The sequence below is a fragment of the Bos taurus genome, chromosome 11 (assembly GCF_002263795.3).
Source record: "Bos taurus isolate L1 Dominette 01449 registration number 42190680 breed Hereford chromosome 11, ARS-UCD2.0, whole genome shotgun sequence".
In the NCBI taxonomy this organism is placed as follows: Eukaryota; Metazoa; Chordata; class Mammalia; order Artiodactyla; family Bovidae; genus Bos; species Bos taurus.
In genome coordinates, this window is record NC_037338.1 from 74,874,107 (window position 1) to 74,895,062 (window position 20,956).

The following is a 20,956-nucleotide window of genomic DNA, read 5'->3' on the forward strand; positions in this document are numbered from 1 at the left end:
AAGATGGAGAACAACTCTGTTCGTAAGTGCATATTGTTTACTTGTTTTCAGTTCATTGATTATTTTTAAAATCGAAGTATAGTTAATTTACAGTGTTGCGTTAATTTCTGCTGTCCTGCAAAGTGATAGTTAACTATTAGATTTAACCAGGACCTCCTAGAAGCATGACTTAATTCAGAGGAGTGAGTCTAATGATACTTTCTAGGATCATTGTAACTCAGGTAGAGGAAGTGTTTTTGGCAAGCCCCATGGTACTCTTCACATCTTACTAATATGCATAGACTATGGTTTATGTACGGTTAAGAGTGCCTGCAATGCAGGAGACCCGGTTTCTATCCCTGGATCTGGAAGATCCCCTGGAGGAGGACCTGGCAACCCACTCCAGTATTCTTGCCTGGAGGATTCCATGGACAGAGGAGCCTGCAGGCCACAGTCCCTGGGATCACAAAGAGTCATGCACAGCTGAGTGACTTACCTTACCTTACCTATGGTTTATATATTTTCATTCACCCAGTAAATACTAACTAAATAACTGTAGTCTACCAGGCTCTGTCTTGGCTGGGATTATCTTGATGAAAGACAGTCCTGTTGTCAAGAAACTCACTCCAGTGGAGAGACGGTCATACAGTTGGAAGATGCTGCCTATGACAGGAGAATGTACATAATGCCTTGCAGAGCGCAAAGAAGCTCGTTAATTCAGACACAGGAGGAATGGCTAATGAAGGAAGACTTGGAACAGTATTTTTCTTTTAACCTTTATGTATTTATTTGGCTGGTCTTAGTTTTGGCATGCAGGATCTAGTTCCCTGATCAGGGATTGAACCCAAGCCCCCTGCATTGGGAGCATGGAGTCACTGGACCACCAGAGTAGTCCCTGGAACAATATTTTAAAGGACAAGTTAGAGGGCTAACCTTGCAACCATATTAAGATCAAACATTAATTTGGCTCCTCTCCACTTTGCTTTTAAAATTACAATTCTCCCTTTTTATGACTTCAGCCAGTAATATAGCTAATATTTATTAAGGACACACTTAGTGCCCTACACTATTGTAAGCATTTTATGTGTGTTAACCCATTCAGTTCTCATAGCAATGCTGTGGGGCATGTACTGTAATTAACCTCATTTTACAGATGAGGAGACTATGAGGTTTCCTAAGGTTACTCAGCTAGTCACTGACAGAGCCTGATTCAGATCTTGGGGGGTATTATTCCAGACCCATGCTCCTGAAGTCCTTTCACTAAACCAGGCTACTTCTCCATAGAATGTAACCATGGTAGTCTTCTGCTTTTCAATAGAGTCTAGAGAAAGGTGGAACAGAGAGAACTGAGATCTGTAAGAGAACTGAGAGCTGAGATCTGTGAAAACTTTGCTATGAATGGTGCTATTTGTATTATTATTGTCTTAAGTCTTGATCTTAGACATTTTGGACATAGTCTCTGGATATCACATTTATTCAGTTAAAAGGGTTCACCTATAAAATATTTTTATTTCTGAAAAGAAATAAAGCTTAGGCTACTTTCCTTTGTTTGCTTGTGACTTGGAGTTTTTATTTTCGTGTATAGATAGATGCCCCAAGACATCTTTTACCAAAAAATTCTATCCAAATGTGGTCTAAGCTCCCACCTTTGCTGTGAAGCTTCCTTTGTTTACTTTAGGTTTTTGTGGTAGTTTCTTTGTTTTTGGAGTTTTTTCCTCTTCTTTATCCCAGCCTTTTTCTACTGTCTTGTTCAGGATTCTATAGATTCCAAGTAAAAGAAATTCAGTTCAAAATAGTTAAGCTAAAAAGAGTGGTAACTGGAAGAATACTAGGACCACTAACTGAATCAGTAGAAGGGGCAGTTCCTAGACATGGGAGTGAAGTCAGAGATTTGGTTCCCCAGCACTCCTCCTTGCTCCACCTCTCTCTCTCTAACCTTTGCTTCTCTCTTTGCTGTGTTGACTTCATTTCTACCCCTGATGGCCTCACTAGAAAATGGGGCAGCCCCAGGTTTACCTTACCCTCACTTTAATGAGTTTAGTGAGGGAAAGGCTTCTTTCTCCCCTCCTCAGTATATCTGAATCCTGGGAAGGGATTGTGGCCCAGCTTGGATCATGTGCATGTCCTTTGCACCAGTCATTCTTGCCAGGGGAATGAGGTGCTATGATTGTTCTGATCACGTGACCACACTTGGGTGGAAGTGGGAGGAGCACTGAGTGTGACAGACTCTTCAAAACCACATCGAAGGGTGGTTTTCAGGGGATAAAGCAACTTCCCCAAAGGAGGAAGAGGATGTTAGTAGAGAAGGGGAAGGAGTACTGAGTGGATAATCACAGGTTTCTACTAAGACACTCAACTATGTTCCAGATTTTGGCACTTTTCTCTACCTTGAGGCTGAATTCTTTGAAGACAAGGACTATAGACTCAGGAGTCAGATGGTCTTGATTGGATCCCCTGTGAATCTTTATAGCATTTTGCACAGAACTAGATGCTCAATAAACATTTAATTCCTATTTAATACTTTTCATTATTTTGACCCACTCTAGTCATGGTTTTAGGTAGACGTTATCTTTTCCATTTTAGTTATTAAATTATTTAAATTAAATAAATATTGCATAATTTATTAAATAATTATTTCTGTGTTTAGTTCAATATCTGACTGGATAAAAGTTATGGATAACTTGCTTCAACTACACATGTCAAAACTATGACTCAACAAAATTCCTCTTCAAATGTTGTAACAAGCAAACTGTTTTCCCTGAATTTTTAATGGATTGCTTTTCTATTGAAAACAAAGTACCAAATCAAATACTTGGCTTGTAAAAGATTTTTGTTCCTTAGGAATGAATTAGTATAAAAGTAGTTGATTTTAACATAAATTTGTCCTCAGTGGCTATATACCTTCAGTACTTAATGTATTTAAGATTTTTTTAATCATCTTTTTTAAGACTTTTAATCTTTTTTACTTTAGTTTAACTTGCTTTATGATTTTTATATTTAAATACAGTTGCCACATTTTTATGTAAGGCAAAAGTATTTAAATCCATGCCATATTAACTTTTTATTTTCTCCTTAGGAACTGAGAGAAAGTTACAATACACAGCAGTTAGCCATTGAACAGCTTTATAAGATCAAACGTGACAAACTGAGGGAAATTGAAAGAAAAAGATCAGAGTTAATACAGAAAAAGAAACTAGAAGATGAGGCTACAAGGTAATGTAGTTGATAAATTTATTATACTATATTGCTACTAAAATTCTAATTTTTGTTGCCCATATCTTTAGTTTGACTATGAAAAATATAAGGGGAATAAAATCATTATCCTAAGATGCTAATTAGATTCTAAAGTTTAGAAGTTTAGTCCTCCTTTTGCAGACTGAGTTTACAGTAACCAATTGTAAATGTTCCCTTAGTGAAAACTACAGGCTTTGGAGTTCAACCTGGGTTATCTTGATCTACCATGAACTTGGTTAAGTCACTTTACCTTTTGGAACCTCAGTTTTTACCATCTGAAAAATAGAAACAGTAATGCATATCACATAGCTAATTCAGAATTAAATAAGATTAAAGAACCAACTATAGTGTTTAGTAGGTAATAAGCACCATTATTTTTGTCTCTCCATAGTAAATCTATTACTGTTTCCTGAGAAATCATAAAAACCAAGTACTTAATTTTATAGAGGGTAATATTGAGTGCAGAAATGCCATGTTGATACAGTTTTCTTTATATATATCTGGGCTACATCAACTGCCTACATTTGTAGCAAAGAAAAGTGAGACAGTTGTGTGTCTGAAGCATAGAGCCATTCATTTAGAGACTGCACATGACTTTTTTTTCTTTCCGTAAGATTCTACTTCTGATACGTTCCTATGTTTCTCCCAAGTTCTGTAGTATCAGAAATTGTTATAATTAACAAATATCAACACACCAGCATTTCTTCACCCTGGAGAAGAGTAGAAGAGTAATGTCCATGAAATAGCTACTGGGAAGACAAGAAAGACACATTACCATATAGCAGGCCTCTTTTCTTACTAACTTCAGAATAACCACCTCAGCACATTTTTATTTAATGGTCACTGTGGACTGTGATGCAGGTAAACTCTGGGTTACTCCTTGTCTCTAGATTCCTTATAGTTCTAGTAGGGGATTCAGACAGCTAAGCAAATAGCTGTAACATTTTTTACTCCAAGACTCATCCTTTTGTGACTCCCTAGCAAGAGATACTGGAATAATATAGATGTAGAGGCAGTAAAGTTTAAATTAAGGAGATTTTTATCCGCCACCTAACTTGTGCAGCATTGTGTGCCACAAGGGAACTGGACAACGGCTGCACTGCTAGTCACTGTGCTCAGGTTTTCTGTTGGCACATGCGAGTATCTTGATATCTCTCCATCATTGCTCATGGTTCCTTTCAGCCCAGTAGACCATATTAGTAATACACATTTTCATTTTATTCACCATCTTCACACATTATCCTACTTTAGTAGAGGGAAGCAATCAGAACATGTAGGATTGGTTCAGAGCTGGGTCTTAGTACTATATCTTGATTTCTTGGCCACTTGCCCAGCTATGTTGCCTTCTTACTCAAAGCTATTGGTAATAGTCAGGTTTTCCCATTGTTGGTCTGGTCTCTTTGCCTTGTGTCCAACTTTTGAAGCATCTTCTGGCCCTGGACCAGTTTCTCATCCACAAACTTAGAAACTTTACCAAAATTTAATTTTATATTCTCTTAACTCTCTCGTCTTTTGTTTATCCCAATAAATATGTGGCAAGTACCCTGATAGTGGTGTTCATAATGCTATGACAATTTAAATAAAGGTAGGTTGGGTCATCCTAGACATGAGAGACTGTCAGGGAATGTTACCAAGAAACTAGGAAAGGGAATATTGGTTGGAATTAAGTCAAGACTGCTAGAGAAGCATACTTCTGAAAGGAGAGGTGGATGTTGGTTATAGAAAATAGTAGAGAGAGCACTCTGCAAAGTGATAGAAGGTGTAGGAGGGTTTGCAGAGGGTTGAGTGGAAGCTAGTTGTGTGATAATGAACCAGGAGTATGAAGTATAAGACATTGGGGGATGAGGAGAAAGGGTTCATGACTAAGTGGGTCTACAGTTTTTAAAATTATCTAGGATTTCCAAATTCTTCCAGGAATTATAGGAATAGAGATACAGAATTAAGCAAGACTTTCACCTTCGTGGGGCATAAGTGCCCCCCAAAACCCAGGATGCATCAGTCACAGCCCGTGATAGTGTTTGCTGAGGCTTGAAGAAGATGTTAAATTTGGTGGTGACTGCTCTGCCTTCAGTAAGATCATCAAAAGTATGTGCAGGAAGAGCTGTGGTGAGCATTAATTCTGTATGATCACAGGTCATCTTGACTAGCTAGAAACGAAGCTGCAGCTGTATCAAATGTCATAGAAACTTGTACAGAGGCATAGACCTCTCCAGGAAAAATGATCTATTAACCAAAATCTAACAAATGAAAAAGACTTTTAAATGATAATATAAGAAGTAATCTGTCTGTCTAGAAGCATTTCCTATTTTCACAGCAATGACTAAATCCCGAAAACAGGGATTAGCTAGGATAGTGAGAGTAAGAGTTTGATAGCAGTCTTGGTAAAGAATCTAGAGAGAAGGAAAGGAAATTTAAATACAATTTTTATATTTGTTTTCTGATTAGTTGCATTTTAGTTTTTTACCACTTTTTTTCCCTTGGGTTTAGGAGGTTGGCTGGCAGGAAGAAATCTGGGAGTGTGAGAAATTGTTAGTCATACACTTCAGCTCATCTGTTTATCCATAGTTTCTCTCTTGATTAGTTGATTGACTAATTGGTTTTCTCCTTCAGCCCTGATTCCCCATGGTTTCTCCACTCCCCCTCACATGTCTTTGCTGTATGTAGTAAATACATAATTATGTTTAAGATTATATTTAAATATATAAGAAATATTAATTTTTCTTCAGTTTGTCAGGAAGAAGATCTATTATATTTTTATTTTGCATGAAAGAAATTTAGGACATTATGCAAACTTTTTCTTTTTTATAAAGGAAAGCAAAACAAGGAAAAGAAAACTTATGGAAAGAAAATCTTAGAAAGGAGGAAGAAGAAAAACAAAAACGACTCCAAGAAGAAAAAGCACAGGAAAAAGTTCAAGAAGTGGAGCGGAAAGCTGAGGAGAAACAAAGTAAGGATAAGGATAAAAATAATTGGTTTGATTTTTCTGAAACAGAGCAACAAAAGCAACAAGAAAAAAAGGTTCTAATGAGGCAAGAAGAAAATTTAAGTGGATGCTAATTCTTTTTCTAATTTAAACTTGGATGAGAAATATGTAGTCTTACTAAAACAGATTGAGGGTAGAAATCTTAAAATGACGAAAAGAAAGTAGTCATCACTACCGATGCATAAACCTGGACACAGTGTTCATAACTGAAGTAATTTAAAATACTTTATTTCACTAGTGTAACTAAACTGTTTATTTTAATGGAGTAACAGTAAACTGTTAAGTCTTTGCACAGTGAAATTTTCTCAGATGATACACGTTGTTTTTAGTACCCCTTCCCAGTGTATTTCTAAAATATTAACAACTTAAGTATTGTATCTTTTCTGGATACGCATATTTTTGAATCATTATTAATGATACAGTGTATTAAAATTTTTTAAAGTTAAAGCATTTATTCTACAAATGAACAAAGTAAAATATCTTTAGTAAGTCTAGTATACTTGTGAGCCCTTCTGCTGTGTTTGGTTTTAGAACCATACTGATGAATCTGTAATTAACCCTGTTTATACTGACTCACTTCCTCACCTGTGACCTCCCTTTTGTATTCATCTTCCCTGTGATAGTCTGACCTCCACAGATTAAATTAAGCCCCTTGCAGCTTAGTCTCCCTCCGCCTGGCACAGCTTGGTCACCATCCTCGCCTTCCCTTATCCATGCGTGTGACACAATCCTGCCAGTCCTCTCTTTGTTTTGCTGCATCCTGCTTAAGACAAATATCCTTGTTTGTTTTTTATATTGATTCTGTGACTGTTAAAAATACTTAAAGCCTATATCAAGTGGATTCTCATTATACTGTTTGGTGCTCAGTTTGTTTGTTTTTTTTTCTTTTTGAGCTCTTCATTGAGTCATAGCAAAGATGTGTATCTATGAAAGAAGCAAATAATGATAATAATCTTCTCTTTAGGTGAGCCAGCTGGTACTTTGGTGAATTACAGAGCGTTATATCGCTTTGAAGCAAGGAACCATGATGAAATGAGTTTTAATTCTGGGGATATAATACAGGTTGGAAACAAAGTCTTTTCTTTTCTCATGAATAAGCTGAGTGCACTGTACTATATTACTTTCAATAATAATATTGAGTATACTATTATGGGGCTTCCCTGGTGGCTCAGACGGTAAAGAATTATACAGTAATTTACCATTTTAAAAATACATCTTCAGCATCACCTCATTTGGTTCTTAAGACATACTGCAGATCTGCAGAGGACATTACAGGTAAGGAAGACTTACATAAGCTGTCATCCTCAGTGGCACGCTGCCAGCATGGAGTGCGAGTACATGTCTTTTCATTTCTAAACCCAGTGTTCTTTTCACTAGGCCATGCTGCTTTATGCCATAAAAAGTGACACTGATTTTATTTTAATAAATTACAGTGGCATTTGGGAGAGCTAGTTATTTTCTGACAACCATTAAAAGAGTTGAAAGAGTTAGGTTCTGTAGTTCTAACTAGATGCAGAACAAAAAGGATTTTATTGTATAATCACATGCCATGTAAAATGGATGAATAAGAGAAGACGCAGGGAATAGCATCGATTGAGCTATTGTGATACATTAGGAAGAATACAGGCTGTAAAAGCATAGCGACTTGGATTTTAGTCCCGTCTTCAGTTTTCTTCTTAGAAAACAAAGGTTATATTACCTAGATTACCTAGCCAGTGTCTGTTTCCTTTTTTTAACCTGCGTTGTCACCAGTTTGGTGTATTTTATCAGTTGAGTAGCAAAAGCTGAATGGTACTTGGACTAGGGTTTACAAGAACCAACTATTCAGATGCTCAGTATCCTCCCCAGCTACACACTGCTTCTGTTGCCATTGCCACAGTGGCCATGCGTAGCTGCTCCTCAGCTGAGGGAGGTCCATTACGTAGGCAACTTGAGTCCCCAGTCCCCTGACCCTGCCATTCCTCCTTGTCTAGTTGGCGGTGATGAGGTGGTGTCCAAGAATGAAGAAATACAGCCTGTCTGGGCATGTCTGGCCAAGAGCCTACTTATATTTTTTTATTATATCTTTTGTTTCAGCAAATTCTTGTTGGAGGCTGTACTAGGCTAGGGATATAGTAAACAATTCAGTCTCGGCTCTGAATAAGTTTATAGTTCATTGAGAAAGATAGATATCCCAAAGAAGTAGAAGAAGGGTGTGGACAGCTGCCCACTTTAGAACAGATCTCTCCCACAGTCAGAGGGCCAATCTGGTGGTGGTGACAGCAGGAACATAAGGTTGGCTGCGAGTTTCTTGAGTGTTTATGTTCTTTGCCGAATCGTTGATGTAAAGAATGTCATGAGTTACTGTCAGATATCTGATTTGGAGGCTTCCCAGGTAGCACTAGCGGTAAAGAACCCGCCTGCTAATGCAAGAGATGCAAGAGACGCAGGTTCAAGCCCTGGGACAGGAAGATCCCCTGGAGGAGGGCATGGCAACCCACTCCAGTATTCTCACTGGAGAATCTCCATGGACAGAGGAGCCAGGTGGGCTATAGTCCATAGGGTTGCAAAGAGTTGGACATGACTGAAGCAGCCTAGCATGCATGCACACACCTGATTTGGACAGCTTAGTTAATAATTGTGTTCATTCACTAAGAGAGGAAGATTAAAAGGAGGAAATTTAAGTGGGAATTATAATGAGTTCAGTTTGGGATGAGTTTCAGATTTCTAGGCAGCAGTTACATATCCAGAGGTATCTAGAGAGATCTCTGGAAAAGGTCAGAGGGGGCCAGTTTGGATGTCATTAGTGTGTTGTGATGGTCATTGAAGACGTGACTGTGGCAGAGCTCCCCTAAGGGGGAATAAAGAAGGGGGAACGTGGCTGAGGGAGCACTCTCTGGGAAGCATGGACACTGAGGGATTGTCAGAGGAAGGGGAGCCAGAAAAGAACGACTAAAGAAAGAAACAAAACAGAGTGTGGTGTCAGGGGATTTTGAGAAAAGAGTGGTCCACATGTAAAACAAGACAGAGCTTTAGAAAAAATAACCACTGTATTAGCAACAGCACAGTTACTATTAACCTTGAGAAGAAGAGTATTAGTTGAGTGGAATAGTGGAGGAAGAGGCCAAATTTCTGTGAGTTGAGGAACAGTTGGAGGGAAGGAAAGAGGAGACAGTGAGTATGTAAAACTCTTGAAGGAGCTTGGCTTCTGAAGGGGAGAAGGAAGTGAAGGTGGAAAATAATGACAAATGTGGATTGAGGGAAGTTGTTCTGTTTTCTTGTTTTTTTAACTTGGCAGAAGCTTGACCAAGTTTAATGATAGAAAGGGTCTGCAGAGAAAAAGGGTTAATGATACCAGAAAGAGTAAATTACTAATAGAGAGAGACTTTTTTTCCCAATTAAGCTATAATTTACATTTAGTAAAGTGCACAGCCATCAGTGAGTAGCTCCAATAATTTATACACATATGTAAATCTTTGAAAGGGCTTCCCAGGTGGCTCGTGGTGAAAGAATCCACCTGCCAGTGCAGGAGATATGAGTTCATTCCCTGGGTCAGGAAGATCCCCTGGAGGAGGAAATGGCCACCCACTCCAGTATTCTTGCCTAGGAAATCCCATGGACAGAGGAGTCTGGCGGGCTGCAGTCCATGGGGTTGCAAAAGAGACACGACCTCGCAAGTAAAACAATGACAACATAAATCATTGAAGCCACCATTCATATCAACACATAGAACACAGAACGCTCAGGAAGGCACCTCAGGCCTCCCTGTCAGACCTCTCTGTTCTGACCAACGGATGGAGACGCGAAAGATTCTTGACAACGTGGAGGGCTTGGGGTCTAGAGCCTGGGAAGAGGGAGAGGTGGAAGGACTGGGTCATTTTCCTTTGTGGTTGGAGGGCTGGATGAAAGAGTGGATGGGATCATAAATTTTGCTGAAGTAGAGGTGATGTCAAATCTGAGGGCTTCTGTATTGTTGTTAAGATAGGAGGCAAGATCTAATCAATTTAATGTGAGAAAATGGCAGAGGAGGTTTGAGAAAAGTGAAATAAATTAGAAATTCCTCTGAACCCTGGCAACATTTTTCATCACAACCTGTTTCTAGTCTTATCTGTTAATGCTGTTTTCGAAGTAATAGTTTCTCTAGGCCTGTGAGAATTTATGTAAAATTTCCTAGCTTAGGTCTCTATGTTAATTGCCAACTAGAAATTAATTATAATCATAAATGACAAGTATAAAATTGATTAAAATTGACTGCTTACAAAGCAAATCTGGCCTAACTCTGAAGAATAAATGAATGGGCAGTTTCTTTTTCATAAGGTTGAAAATATTAGGAAACAATATTAAAGAAATTATGCTTTTAAAAGTTGGTAAGAAAAAGAGGAAGTTAGTGTTTGAACACCAGTGCTCATACATTTCAGTAATTCCTCACCTTGAGACCAAATATTTAAATCAGGTTTAGGTTGTATAATTCCTGGGGTTTGTTATTCTTGCCTTCATGGAGATTCTACTGGTCTTTGTGAACTATTTTTGTGTATTAACTTGGATAAAATTAAAAATTTAAGTTTAAAAGGGCACCTTGTCAATTGTTAGAGGTAGTAACCTATTGTAGAAAATGCTTTAACCATGTAGTTCAGTTCAGTTCAGTCGCTCAGTCATGTCCGACTCTTTAGATGGACTTGATTCTGAAAATTAGGCTGCTGGACAGTGTTCTGCATCTCTTCTCTTTGCAAATATGTGGCTTTTCAACCACTGCTAATTCTTCTTTTTGTTTCCATAGGTTGATGAAAAAACTGTAGGAGAACCTGGTTGGCTTTATGGTAGTTTTCAAGGAAATTTTGGCTGGTTTCCAGGCAATTATGTAGAAAAAGTGACATCAAGTGAAAAATCTGTGTCTCCTAAGAAGGCCTTACTTCCTCCTACAGTATCTGCTACCTCAACTTCTGAGTAAGTTTTTAGCTAATAATGGAATTTATATGTCACTGCACATGTTTGAATCCCTAATATGTATTTGTGTCAACCTGATATTTAATCATGTTGTAATCTGCACTGGACTCTGTCAGAGTACCTTTTGTTCCAAATTTAATACTGAAGTTTAGTAAATAAAAACATAGGTCATGATTTTTTTTTAATAATTTGTGTTTAAGCACAATGTATATTATATATGAGTAGATAAATTGGTAGTACTTCATTAGATTCTAAACAATTAAGTATACTTACATCATATTGTTATATTTATAGATCACTTTCTTCAAACCAACCAGCATCTGTGATCGATTATCGAAATGTATCTTTTTCAAACCTAAGTGTTAACACATCATGGCAGAAAAAATCAGCTTTTACTCGCACTGTGTCCCCTGTGTCTGTATCACCGATTCATGGACAGGTTTGTATGTTTCATTTTTGTGTGTTTTATTCTTTGACATTGCTCATGCTTCATGTAAAATAGAATGAAGATTTTTGCACAAAGGCTTCATTGATTCATTTACCAGTTTGTAGCATTTTGTTTTGGTTCTTAACCATTCATATGTGATACAAAGTTGAAATTATTAGGGATTTCTCAACAGTTTATTCTCTTAGTAACAAGTTGGTACCAGCTAAGGTTTCTAAACTCAAAATATCATCTTTACAAATTTGATTATATTCTTAATTTGTAGTTATTGTAAGAAGAGCTGTGGGCTTGGGGTTTTTTTTGTTTGTTTGTGTTTTCCTTAAATAAGTCATTGTGTAAGAACTGTATTACATGTGTATTTAGCCTCTGGTTTAGATGTAAACAAGATGCAAGCATTTACATTGCTGGTAGTTTAGTCTCTAAGTCATGTCAGACTCTTGCAACCTCGTGGACAGGCGCCTCTGTCCATGGGATTCTCCAGGCAAGAATACTGGAGTGGATTGCCATTTCCTTCTCCAGGGCGTCTTCCCGACCCAGGAATCGAACCCCGGTCTCCTGCATTGCAGGCAGATTCTTTACAGACTGAGCTATGAGGGAAGCCCATTGTTACATTAACATTATTAAAAAGAAATTGCAGACTTTATCAGAATAGAGTCCTGCAGATTTCACCTTACTCAAAAAATGTTTATTGTGTGACCATAGGTCCTAGGCATTTATTCTGTGCTAGAAATTTAATGGAAGAAAATTCTGTCGTTAGTCATCAGCTAATGAAGACACAAATAAAAAACTGTATGAGAAGTGTTGTAATGAAGATATTTTATGAAATCCTAAGGGGTATACAGAAGAGAGAGTATTTCAGTTCAACCAGTGGGAATCAGAGCAGGCTTCACAATAGGCTTCACAATTTCAGTAGAACACTCAAAAATGAGCAAGCTTTTAACAAACAGAGAAGGAAAGTTATTCCTGTGAAAGAACAATTTGGGGAAAGTCACTGAGGCATGTTAACACAGGAGTTTATAGGAAACAAGTATTGTTTATAGTGTGGCTAGATTACCAGATTCATAAAGAAAGTGTTAAAATGTAGTTGGAGAGAGAGGTTGAGATTTATTTGTGAAGCATTTAATGTCATACTAAGCAGCTGGCAGTGGAAAGTCCATGTGAACGTCGCTCAGTCGTGTCTGACTGTTTGCGACCCCGTGGTCTATAGCTTGCCAGGCTCCTCTGTCCGTGGAATTCTCCGGGCCAGAATACTGGAGTGGGTAGCCGTTCCCTTCTCCAGGAGATCTTCCCAACCCAGTGATCGAACCCAGGTCTCTCCCGCATTGCAGGTGGATTCTTTACCAGCTGAGCTGCCAGTGGAAAGCCCATGAAGGTTTTCAAAAGGAGAGTTGAGTTGTGTATTTTAGAGAGAGAACTCTGGCAGTCATGTAGAGGCCAGATTGGTAGAAGGAAGCAAAGGGAGGAGACCACCAAAGGGAGGATATTACAGTAGTAACAGGTGATGCTGTGAATCAGTGTCACAGTAGTGAAAATATACAGAAGAGGAGAGGGACTTAAAAAAGTATTAGTCAACCAAAATTTGGCAATCCATCGAACGTGAGGAATGAGGAAGAAGTTGAAGTTAAAGATACCTCTTCAAGGTCTTTAGCTCAAGTGACTGAGAGGATGGTGGTATCATTGTACAATGTAGGAGGAATGGGTTTGGTGAGTTCTAAAAGTGATTACATTTCAGATGTATAACTTAGGTATTTGTATACCAAGCATGAGGGCAGGCCCAGCAGGCAGCTTGATTTACAAGTCTAGAGGTCAAAAGATAAAGTTACAGTTAAAATATAGATTTGAGGGCTTCTCTGGTAGCTCAGTGGTAAAAAAGACACCTGCTAATGCAGGAGACATGAGTTTGATCCCTGATCCAGGAAGATCCCACATGCCACAGAGCAACTAAGCCTGTGTACCACAACTACTGAGCCTGTGCACTCGAGCCCACGAGCTTCACCTACTGAACCCATGCACCCTAGAACCTGTGCTCTGCAACAGGAGAAGCCACTGCAACAAGAAGCCTGAGCACCACAGCTAGAGAGTAGCCCCCACTCCCTGCAACTAGAGAAAAGCCTGAGCAGCAACGAAGACTCTGCCCAGCCAGAAATAAATAAATAAAAGTATATAAATTTTAAAAGATACAGATTTGAGAGATCCTAGGCATAAATAAGATTTTAAGAGAAATCATGTGAAACAGGAAGAGAAAGAGGCTGGACCAAAGAGGAGCCATCAGTCACCAGACTGTGAGCTTCAGAAAAGTGGAGGGGTTTCAGTGATGTCACTGCCAATCAGAGATCAGGGAAAGAAAGGGTTTGAAGAAACTTTTGGCTCTGACGTTATCAGTAACCTTGTCAAGAAGTTCAGTAGTAAAACGATTGCAGAACCTAAATTAGAATGGACTGAGGTGAAATTGGAAAGCAAGTGCAAGATTTCTGTTTCTTTAAGAAAGTTAGAAGTAGAATTAAGTAGAGAAGTAAAGAAATTAAAGATTCAAAAGAGAGAATTCACGAAGTTACAAAATATTTTTAGAAAATGGGAGGACCTGGTAGAAAGTTTAGAGCCCAGGTAGAGGGGTTAGCCTTATCAACAAAACAGAAACACTCCTTCCTCTGAGAGAAGACAAGAAAGGAAGAAGAAGAATATGAAGAAGTTAGGAGACAGAAAACAAAAGTGGAAGAAGGTCGAGCACAGCTGCATCTCCATCCTTGTGGAATAAACTGGATCCACTGCAGTGCGGAGACTTGGAAGTGAGGAAAGAAAGGTTTCCCTTTTCATTTGTTACCTGATACATACTTAGTGGGTCTGTGAGTACGCTTCTTCAGTACAGGGTTTGCCTTCCATACCCATGGTGCTTAATGCCAAGGTGTCTCCTTGAATGGTAAGTGTTGGGTCTTTAAATTCATAGAAGGCTATTCAGATGGTTGTCTGTCATATATAATTTTAAATCAGTAGATTAAGATTATCTTAAGTCATCATTGATAATAACTCACTGCCATACCAAACCAGTCTGTTGTTTGAGCAGTAAGTATGTTATATCCTGGGAAACAGAAATGACAGTTGTCATTGTTTTCTGTTTGTTTCTGATTTTGTGGTTTTGTATTCACAGGGACAGGTTGTAGAAAACCTGAAAGCACAGGCCCTTTGTTCTTGGACTGCAAAGAAAGAAAACCACTTGAACTTCTCAAAACATGATATTATTACTGTCTTAGAGCAGCAAGAAAATTGGTGGTTTGGGGAGGTTCACGGAGGAAGAGGATGGTTTCCGAAATCTTACGTCAAAATCATCCCTGGGAGTGAAGTTAAGCGGGAAGAGTAAGCACTTAGTTTTGTGTGTTTACATGAGATGTGGATGTTGCCAGTTTCACTGATGAGTCAGCCAAAGTACAACTGGCTGTGCAGGAAAATTAGAAGTTTAAACTTAAGTCTGAATATCAGAATGGTGATTCCTAGAGTGAAATACCTAAGGTATTTGTACCAGTTTTAGAATATCTTTTATTCTAGTTATTTCAGATTCCTAAAGTTTTCAAAGTGCTTAAAATTTTAGATCGTTTGCTTTCTTTGCACCAGCAGGTTAGAGAAGTTATTGTTCATTTCCTTTGGAGCTTTCTCCCTTGTTTACTGTGAACTGTCAATATTTAGATAAACCTTTACTGAGGGCCTTGCCTCTGCCTCTCCCATCTCTGGATCTCCAGAGTTCCTTGCAGGTCACCTTTCTTGGTGCTCATGACACACTGTGTTGTAGCTATTTCCCTTCTTACCTATATTCCTTATTAGATCATAAGCTCTAGGAGGTGGGATTCATGTCTTTTTTGTTTGCATTTTAGATTTTCGATACCTAGTGTGACCTTAATGCCTAGTAGCTGCTCAATCATACTTGCTTAGTGAAGAGAGGAGCTAACGAAAGAACACACGAATGAAACTTTTGCATGAACAAAAAACAAAACCGGATGGGGTCTCTGGTCTTTATTTCCCAGTCTGTAGGGGAGTCAGGTCATCAAACATCTTTACTACCAAGAACTAAGTACTCTAATGTAGCTGTGGATAATTATCACTTGTGTTTTATGTGGAAGTTGGTCTAAATAGAAAAGCAAAATGATTTATTGAAAAGGAATGGGGTCATTGGAAATTAAGATCCTTGAGTTCTGATTCTATTTTTGCCAGACTGTATGGGGTAAGCCTTCTTGGTCTCGAGTTTTTTCACTGATTTAATGAAAATAACTAAAAAATCTTTAAAAATTCTTTCAGTGCTAAGGTTCTGTACATTAATTTTTAGTTCAAATGTCAGAAGACATTTACTTTTCAAACTGACGTGGAATTCTAGAGCGTGTGATAACAGTAGCAACAGTAATAGCTGATGTGTGTGCTGGCACTGTGCCAGACCCTTTATGGTAATTATCTTATTTAAACTCCATAGCATTTTACAGAGAAGGAACACATAGACACAAATAGGTTAAGTTTAAATGCTTAAAAAGACATTTCTTCTAACTTTTCATTCGATTACTGATCCTTTCTAACAGATAGGGCACACAACTTGAAAACCTATAGTAATGGAGAATTCAGCCAGGCAGTCCATTTGGTGTGCCCATGAGTTGTAGTAAGAGTCCACTTTTAACCCGAAAACTGCTTCACTATACAATTTGGTCACATAATTGGGGACCCCTGATATATATACAGATGTCTAGTTCTTACTGCCACAGTTTTCTAGATTTTTTAGAACAGTTTCCTAGGTTAAATTGAAAAATAAAAGCTATATATGTTTCCAGATGTAAAAATAAAGTGCTGTTATTTTTATATATTTTAAATGTACTGTGCTGTAAACAAGTAGTAAAATTTATAATTGTCCTTATTTTTTCCTAACCAAATCCAGCCCCATATGTGCTTCACCAAATGACTGCCCATTTACCGGTGTGTAATGTCTTTTAGATTTAGAAAAGCCAAATAACTCACATTTGAAGAACTATTTATAAATCATATTGAAATTAAATAGATTTTAAAAATTTAGTAGTTTGTAAGTAGGCAGTTTATAATCCACTAAGATTTTGAAGTGTATGAGCGTATTTCTAGCTTGTGTACTGAGACAATATTTCAGTTAATTTTAGCCCTTAAAAGAGCACACTGCTAAAAACGTGCTGTCTTCATCAAACCGTCTTTCTTTTTTATTTATGTGATGATACCCTTTTTATTGTATTATTATTGTTTTTTATCTGTTTTGTGTGTTTATTTGGCAGACCAGAAGCTTTGTATGCATCTGTAAACAAGAAACCTGCCTCTGCAGCCTGTACAGTGGGAGAAGGTGAGCTTTGGTTAATTTGTAAATTGGATGGAGGTCAGATTAGCTACTGACTAGTTATATAACTGACTTCCCACAGTTGTTACTCTTATTGCTTTTGTGTCTTCAGTGTTAAAGTGAAATTAGAAGAAACCTGCTGCCACTCTATTTCACATGAATATTTAGGAGATAGAAAATAAATGACTGAAAATACTTGACACTTTAAAAAAATCAGTACTATAAAAGTTCATATCAGTTCAGTTCAGTCACTCAGTCGTGTCCGACCGTTTGCCACCCCATGAACCGCAGCATGCCAGGCCTCCCTGTCCATCACCAACTCCGAGTCTACCCAGACTCATATCCATTGAGTCGGTGACACCATCCAACCATCTCATCTCTGTTGTCCCCTTCTCCTGCTCTGTCTTTCCTAACATCAGGGTCTTTTCAAACGAGTCAGCTCCCAGTAGCATATTGGGTATCTACTGACCTGGGGAGTTCATCTTTCAGTGTCCTATCTTTTTGCCTTTTCATATTGTTCGTGGGGTTCTCAAGGCAAGAATACTGAAGTGGTTTGCCATTCCCTTCTCCAGTGGGCCACATTCTGTCAGACCTCTCCACCATGACCTCAATAAATAAATAGATAAGTGTTGAAATGAAATAGCATAAAATTTTTTGTTTTCCTTTTATTATATATTATAGATGTTTAAAATATAAGGAAATTTTAGTACATTTAGTTGTTTATGAATTGCCTTTTTTTTTAGCCACACTGTGCAGCTTGTAGAATTTTTAGTTCCCTGACCAAGGATTGAACCCAGGCCCTTGGCAGTGAGAGCATGGAGTCCTAACAACTGGCCCACCAGGGAATTTGCTGAATTGCATTTTAATTACAGTATGGCACATAAATTATTAAGTAGGATTTGAAATCAAGATATACTTTAATCATAAATATTACAAAGAAATTTTTGTTGCCCCTTGGGTGGTTTGACTATCTTAATTTTGAAAATGTGTTGAAAAATGTCTATCCTTACTTCAGACAGTGTTTTTATGTAATAGTTTTATAGGTTTATAAATGAATTGTATATATCCATTGTAAAACTAGTTGAATAGTTTACATTTTGTTTATATTGCTCAAGAAAATCAGTTTAATAGTAATTTAAACAGTTTATTCATTATCTACTACATTAGAGATTCTATTCTAAAGCCTAGAATTATGTTTTATTCATCATATACAAGGATGAATAAAACACAGTTTCCCAGGTGCTAATAGTAGAATGGGAAGGATAGGCATATAATTGTAATAAATTCTAAATGAAAACACAATTTTGAGTAGGACCTATGAATCCACAGAGGTGGCCACATTGAATCATCTTAAACAATGAGTAGGGTCTTGCTTAGTGATGAAGGAAGAGAAGGCTTGGTGGACAGAGGGAAAGGCGTGAGCCAAGGCTCAGCTGTGAAAGGTTAGGAAAGGAAAGGAAAGGAAATTGAAGTCGCTCAGTCGTGTCCGACTCTTTGCAACCCCATGGACTGTAGCCTACCAGGCTCCTCTGTCCATGGGATTTTCCAGGCGATAGTACTGGAATGGATAGCCATTTCCTTTTCCAGGGGAATCTTCCCAACCCAGGGATCGAACCCAGGTCTCCCTCATTGTAGACAGATGCTTTACCGCCTGAGCCACCAGGGAAGTCCTAGGGAACTTGAGTTACCAGCAAGCCTAGAGCCGGAGGTGTACTGTGGAATAAAGGCAGTGGAATGATGCTAGGAAAGTGGTGAGGAGCATTTTGAAAAGAACCTCGCTTATTACAACATACCTTAAGCTTGCAGTCCATTTTTTGTTTTATTGAGTCAGCTAAATTGAATAGTATGGGAATGTGGATAGTAAATAGTTTTTGTTTGATGGTTCTGGTCATCTTCAGTTTATGATCTGCAGATCAAATTTCATGTCAACAAATACATATAAAAACTTAAATAGTTCCCTTAAGGTTATTCATTAACAAATATTTATGGAGCATCTATTCCATGCCAAGCACCGTGCTAGGAGCTGGACCATTGTGATGGAAACTGGCCTCTCATATTGATGTCAGCTGAAGAGTGGGCATTTGCATAACTGTATATAAAAGAATTAAAGAGAAAAGAATTTAAGAGATTAAACTATATGTAAGAAGGTTAAAAAAACTTTTCCATGTCTTGACCCTGTAGAGATACTGATATATATTTGTAGCTTTGGGGTTATTCTCTGTGACATGATGATGATGATGATGATGATACAGTGGGAAAAAAGAAACCTGTGATAAAGCTTTCCATCCATCCTAAGTCGCTTCAGTTGTATCTGACTGTGTGGTCCCATGGACTGCAGCCCACCAGCCTCCTCTGTCCATGTCATTCTCCAGGCAAGAATACTGGAGTAGGATGCAATTTCCTTCTCCAGGGATCTTCCTGATTAAAGGGATCGAACCTGTGTCTCTTACAATTCCTGCACTGGCAGGCGGTTTCTTTACCACTAGCACCACCTGGGGAGCCCCAGTCTTTTTCTAGTAATTATTAAGTAATTACTTCATTCTACTTTCTACGTTAACGTCTCTTTACATTAGGTTTCCTTAAGTCACAAGGTCTTTTACAGCTAATTTACTCAAAATCTTGGAAATTAACACTTTTTTTTTTACTTCTGTAATCTTATAACCAAAATTAGTTTTTCTTTTTCTTTATTCCCTACAGAGTATATTGCACTTTATTCATATTCAAGTGTAGAACCTGGAGATTTGACTTTCACTGAAGGTGAAGAAATATTGGTGACCCAGAAAGATGGAGAATGGTGGACAGGAAGTATTGGAGACAGAACTGGAATTTTTCCATCAAATTATGTCAAACCAAAAGATCAGGAGGTAGAGTTACTTTGGTATAGAAACAGAATCATTCCATTCCTGTTGCTCAAGGTTCATATTTATAAAGGATGCTTACATATGGTTTTGGTTGGGCTGCTTTGGTTACAAGGAGACCATTTAAGGTAACTCCAATAAAATATAGTTTATCACAGAGATCCTGTTAGATAAAGGAGAAGTGATTTTATGAAATTCCAAGAACAAGAGCCATAGATAGGGGCAGACCTCATGATAACTGAAGTTAGGGAATGGTTTGGATTCAGGGAGGCTTAAAAGGAATCCGTAAATCTTTGAGGCTCTGCCGTTATTATGACCCAGCGCACACTTAGAGTTCCTGCTGCCTTTCTCCTACCACTAGCAGCAGTTCCCAGACTTTTTTATTTCAGGAACTTTGCACATTCTTAAAAGTTATTGAGGACTCCAAAGTTTCTGAAAATATATGGATTATATCTAGCAATATTTCCCATATTAGAAATTAAGACTGAAATTTTTAAAAATTTACTAATTCATTTTGAAATAACGAAATTAAACCCACTATATGATGACTTAAATAAATTGCTTTTAATGGAAAACAAATATGTACTTCTCCCTCTTCAAAAGTGTTTAATGGAAAGAGTAGTATATTCTTTTGGTTGAAGTAGTTGAAGAAAATTCAACCTCACACAAATATGAGCGATAACAAAAGTATTTTAATAACATGTTCGGATACCTGTGGATATTCTTTAACACTGCTGTACCAAAACTTAACAAGTACTAAATTCTTATAGATTACTTGCAGTGCAGAATCTGAAGCCAAATCAGTGAACATTCCTTATTGTTTTTTTTGTTTTTTTTTTTTTTTAAATTCACCAGTCTGTTTTGCATACCGAGTGTGATGACATCATTCATTGATCATTTGGCAAATACTGAATCACTGAGTTATGCAAGTATTCACTTATTGCTACATTTCATTATATAATATTTTAAAAATTACATTTGTGGCTTAAAGACTTAAACATAAGACATGACACCATAAAACACCTAGAAGAGATCACAGGTAAAACATTCTCTGATGTAAATCATACCACTGTTTTCTTCAGTCAGTCTCCAAGGGCAATACAAATAAAAACAAAAAATAAACAAATGGGACCTAATAAACTTACAAGCTTTTGTATAGTAATAGAAACCATAAACAAAATGAAAAGACAACCTACAGAATGGGAGAA

The 20,956-nt window shown here is 37.7% G+C and overlaps 1 protein-coding gene across 11 annotated transcripts in view; it reads left to right on the forward strand.

Moving 5' to 3' along the window:
- Positions 1-20,956, forward strand: part of ITSN2 (intersectin 2) — a 126,198-nt gene that overhangs the window by 67,374 nt on the left and 37,868 nt on the right. For all 11 annotated transcript variants that reach the window (XM_059891815.1, XM_059891814.1, XM_010810287.4 and 8 more), the window contains 8 exons: positions 3,056-3,192; positions 6,024-6,160; positions 7,161-7,258; positions 10,953-11,119; positions 11,414-11,558; positions 14,710-14,915; positions 16,832-16,896; positions 19,588-19,754. In XM_059891815.1, the coding sequence (XP_059747798.1) occupies positions 3,056-3,192; positions 6,024-6,160; positions 7,161-7,258; positions 10,953-11,119; positions 11,414-11,558; positions 14,710-14,915; positions 16,832-16,896; positions 19,588-19,754 (1,122 nt within the window). The remainder of the gene's footprint in view (positions 1-3,055; positions 3,193-6,023; positions 6,161-7,160; positions 7,259-10,952; positions 11,120-11,413; positions 11,559-14,709; positions 14,916-16,831; positions 16,897-19,587; positions 19,755-20,956) is intronic.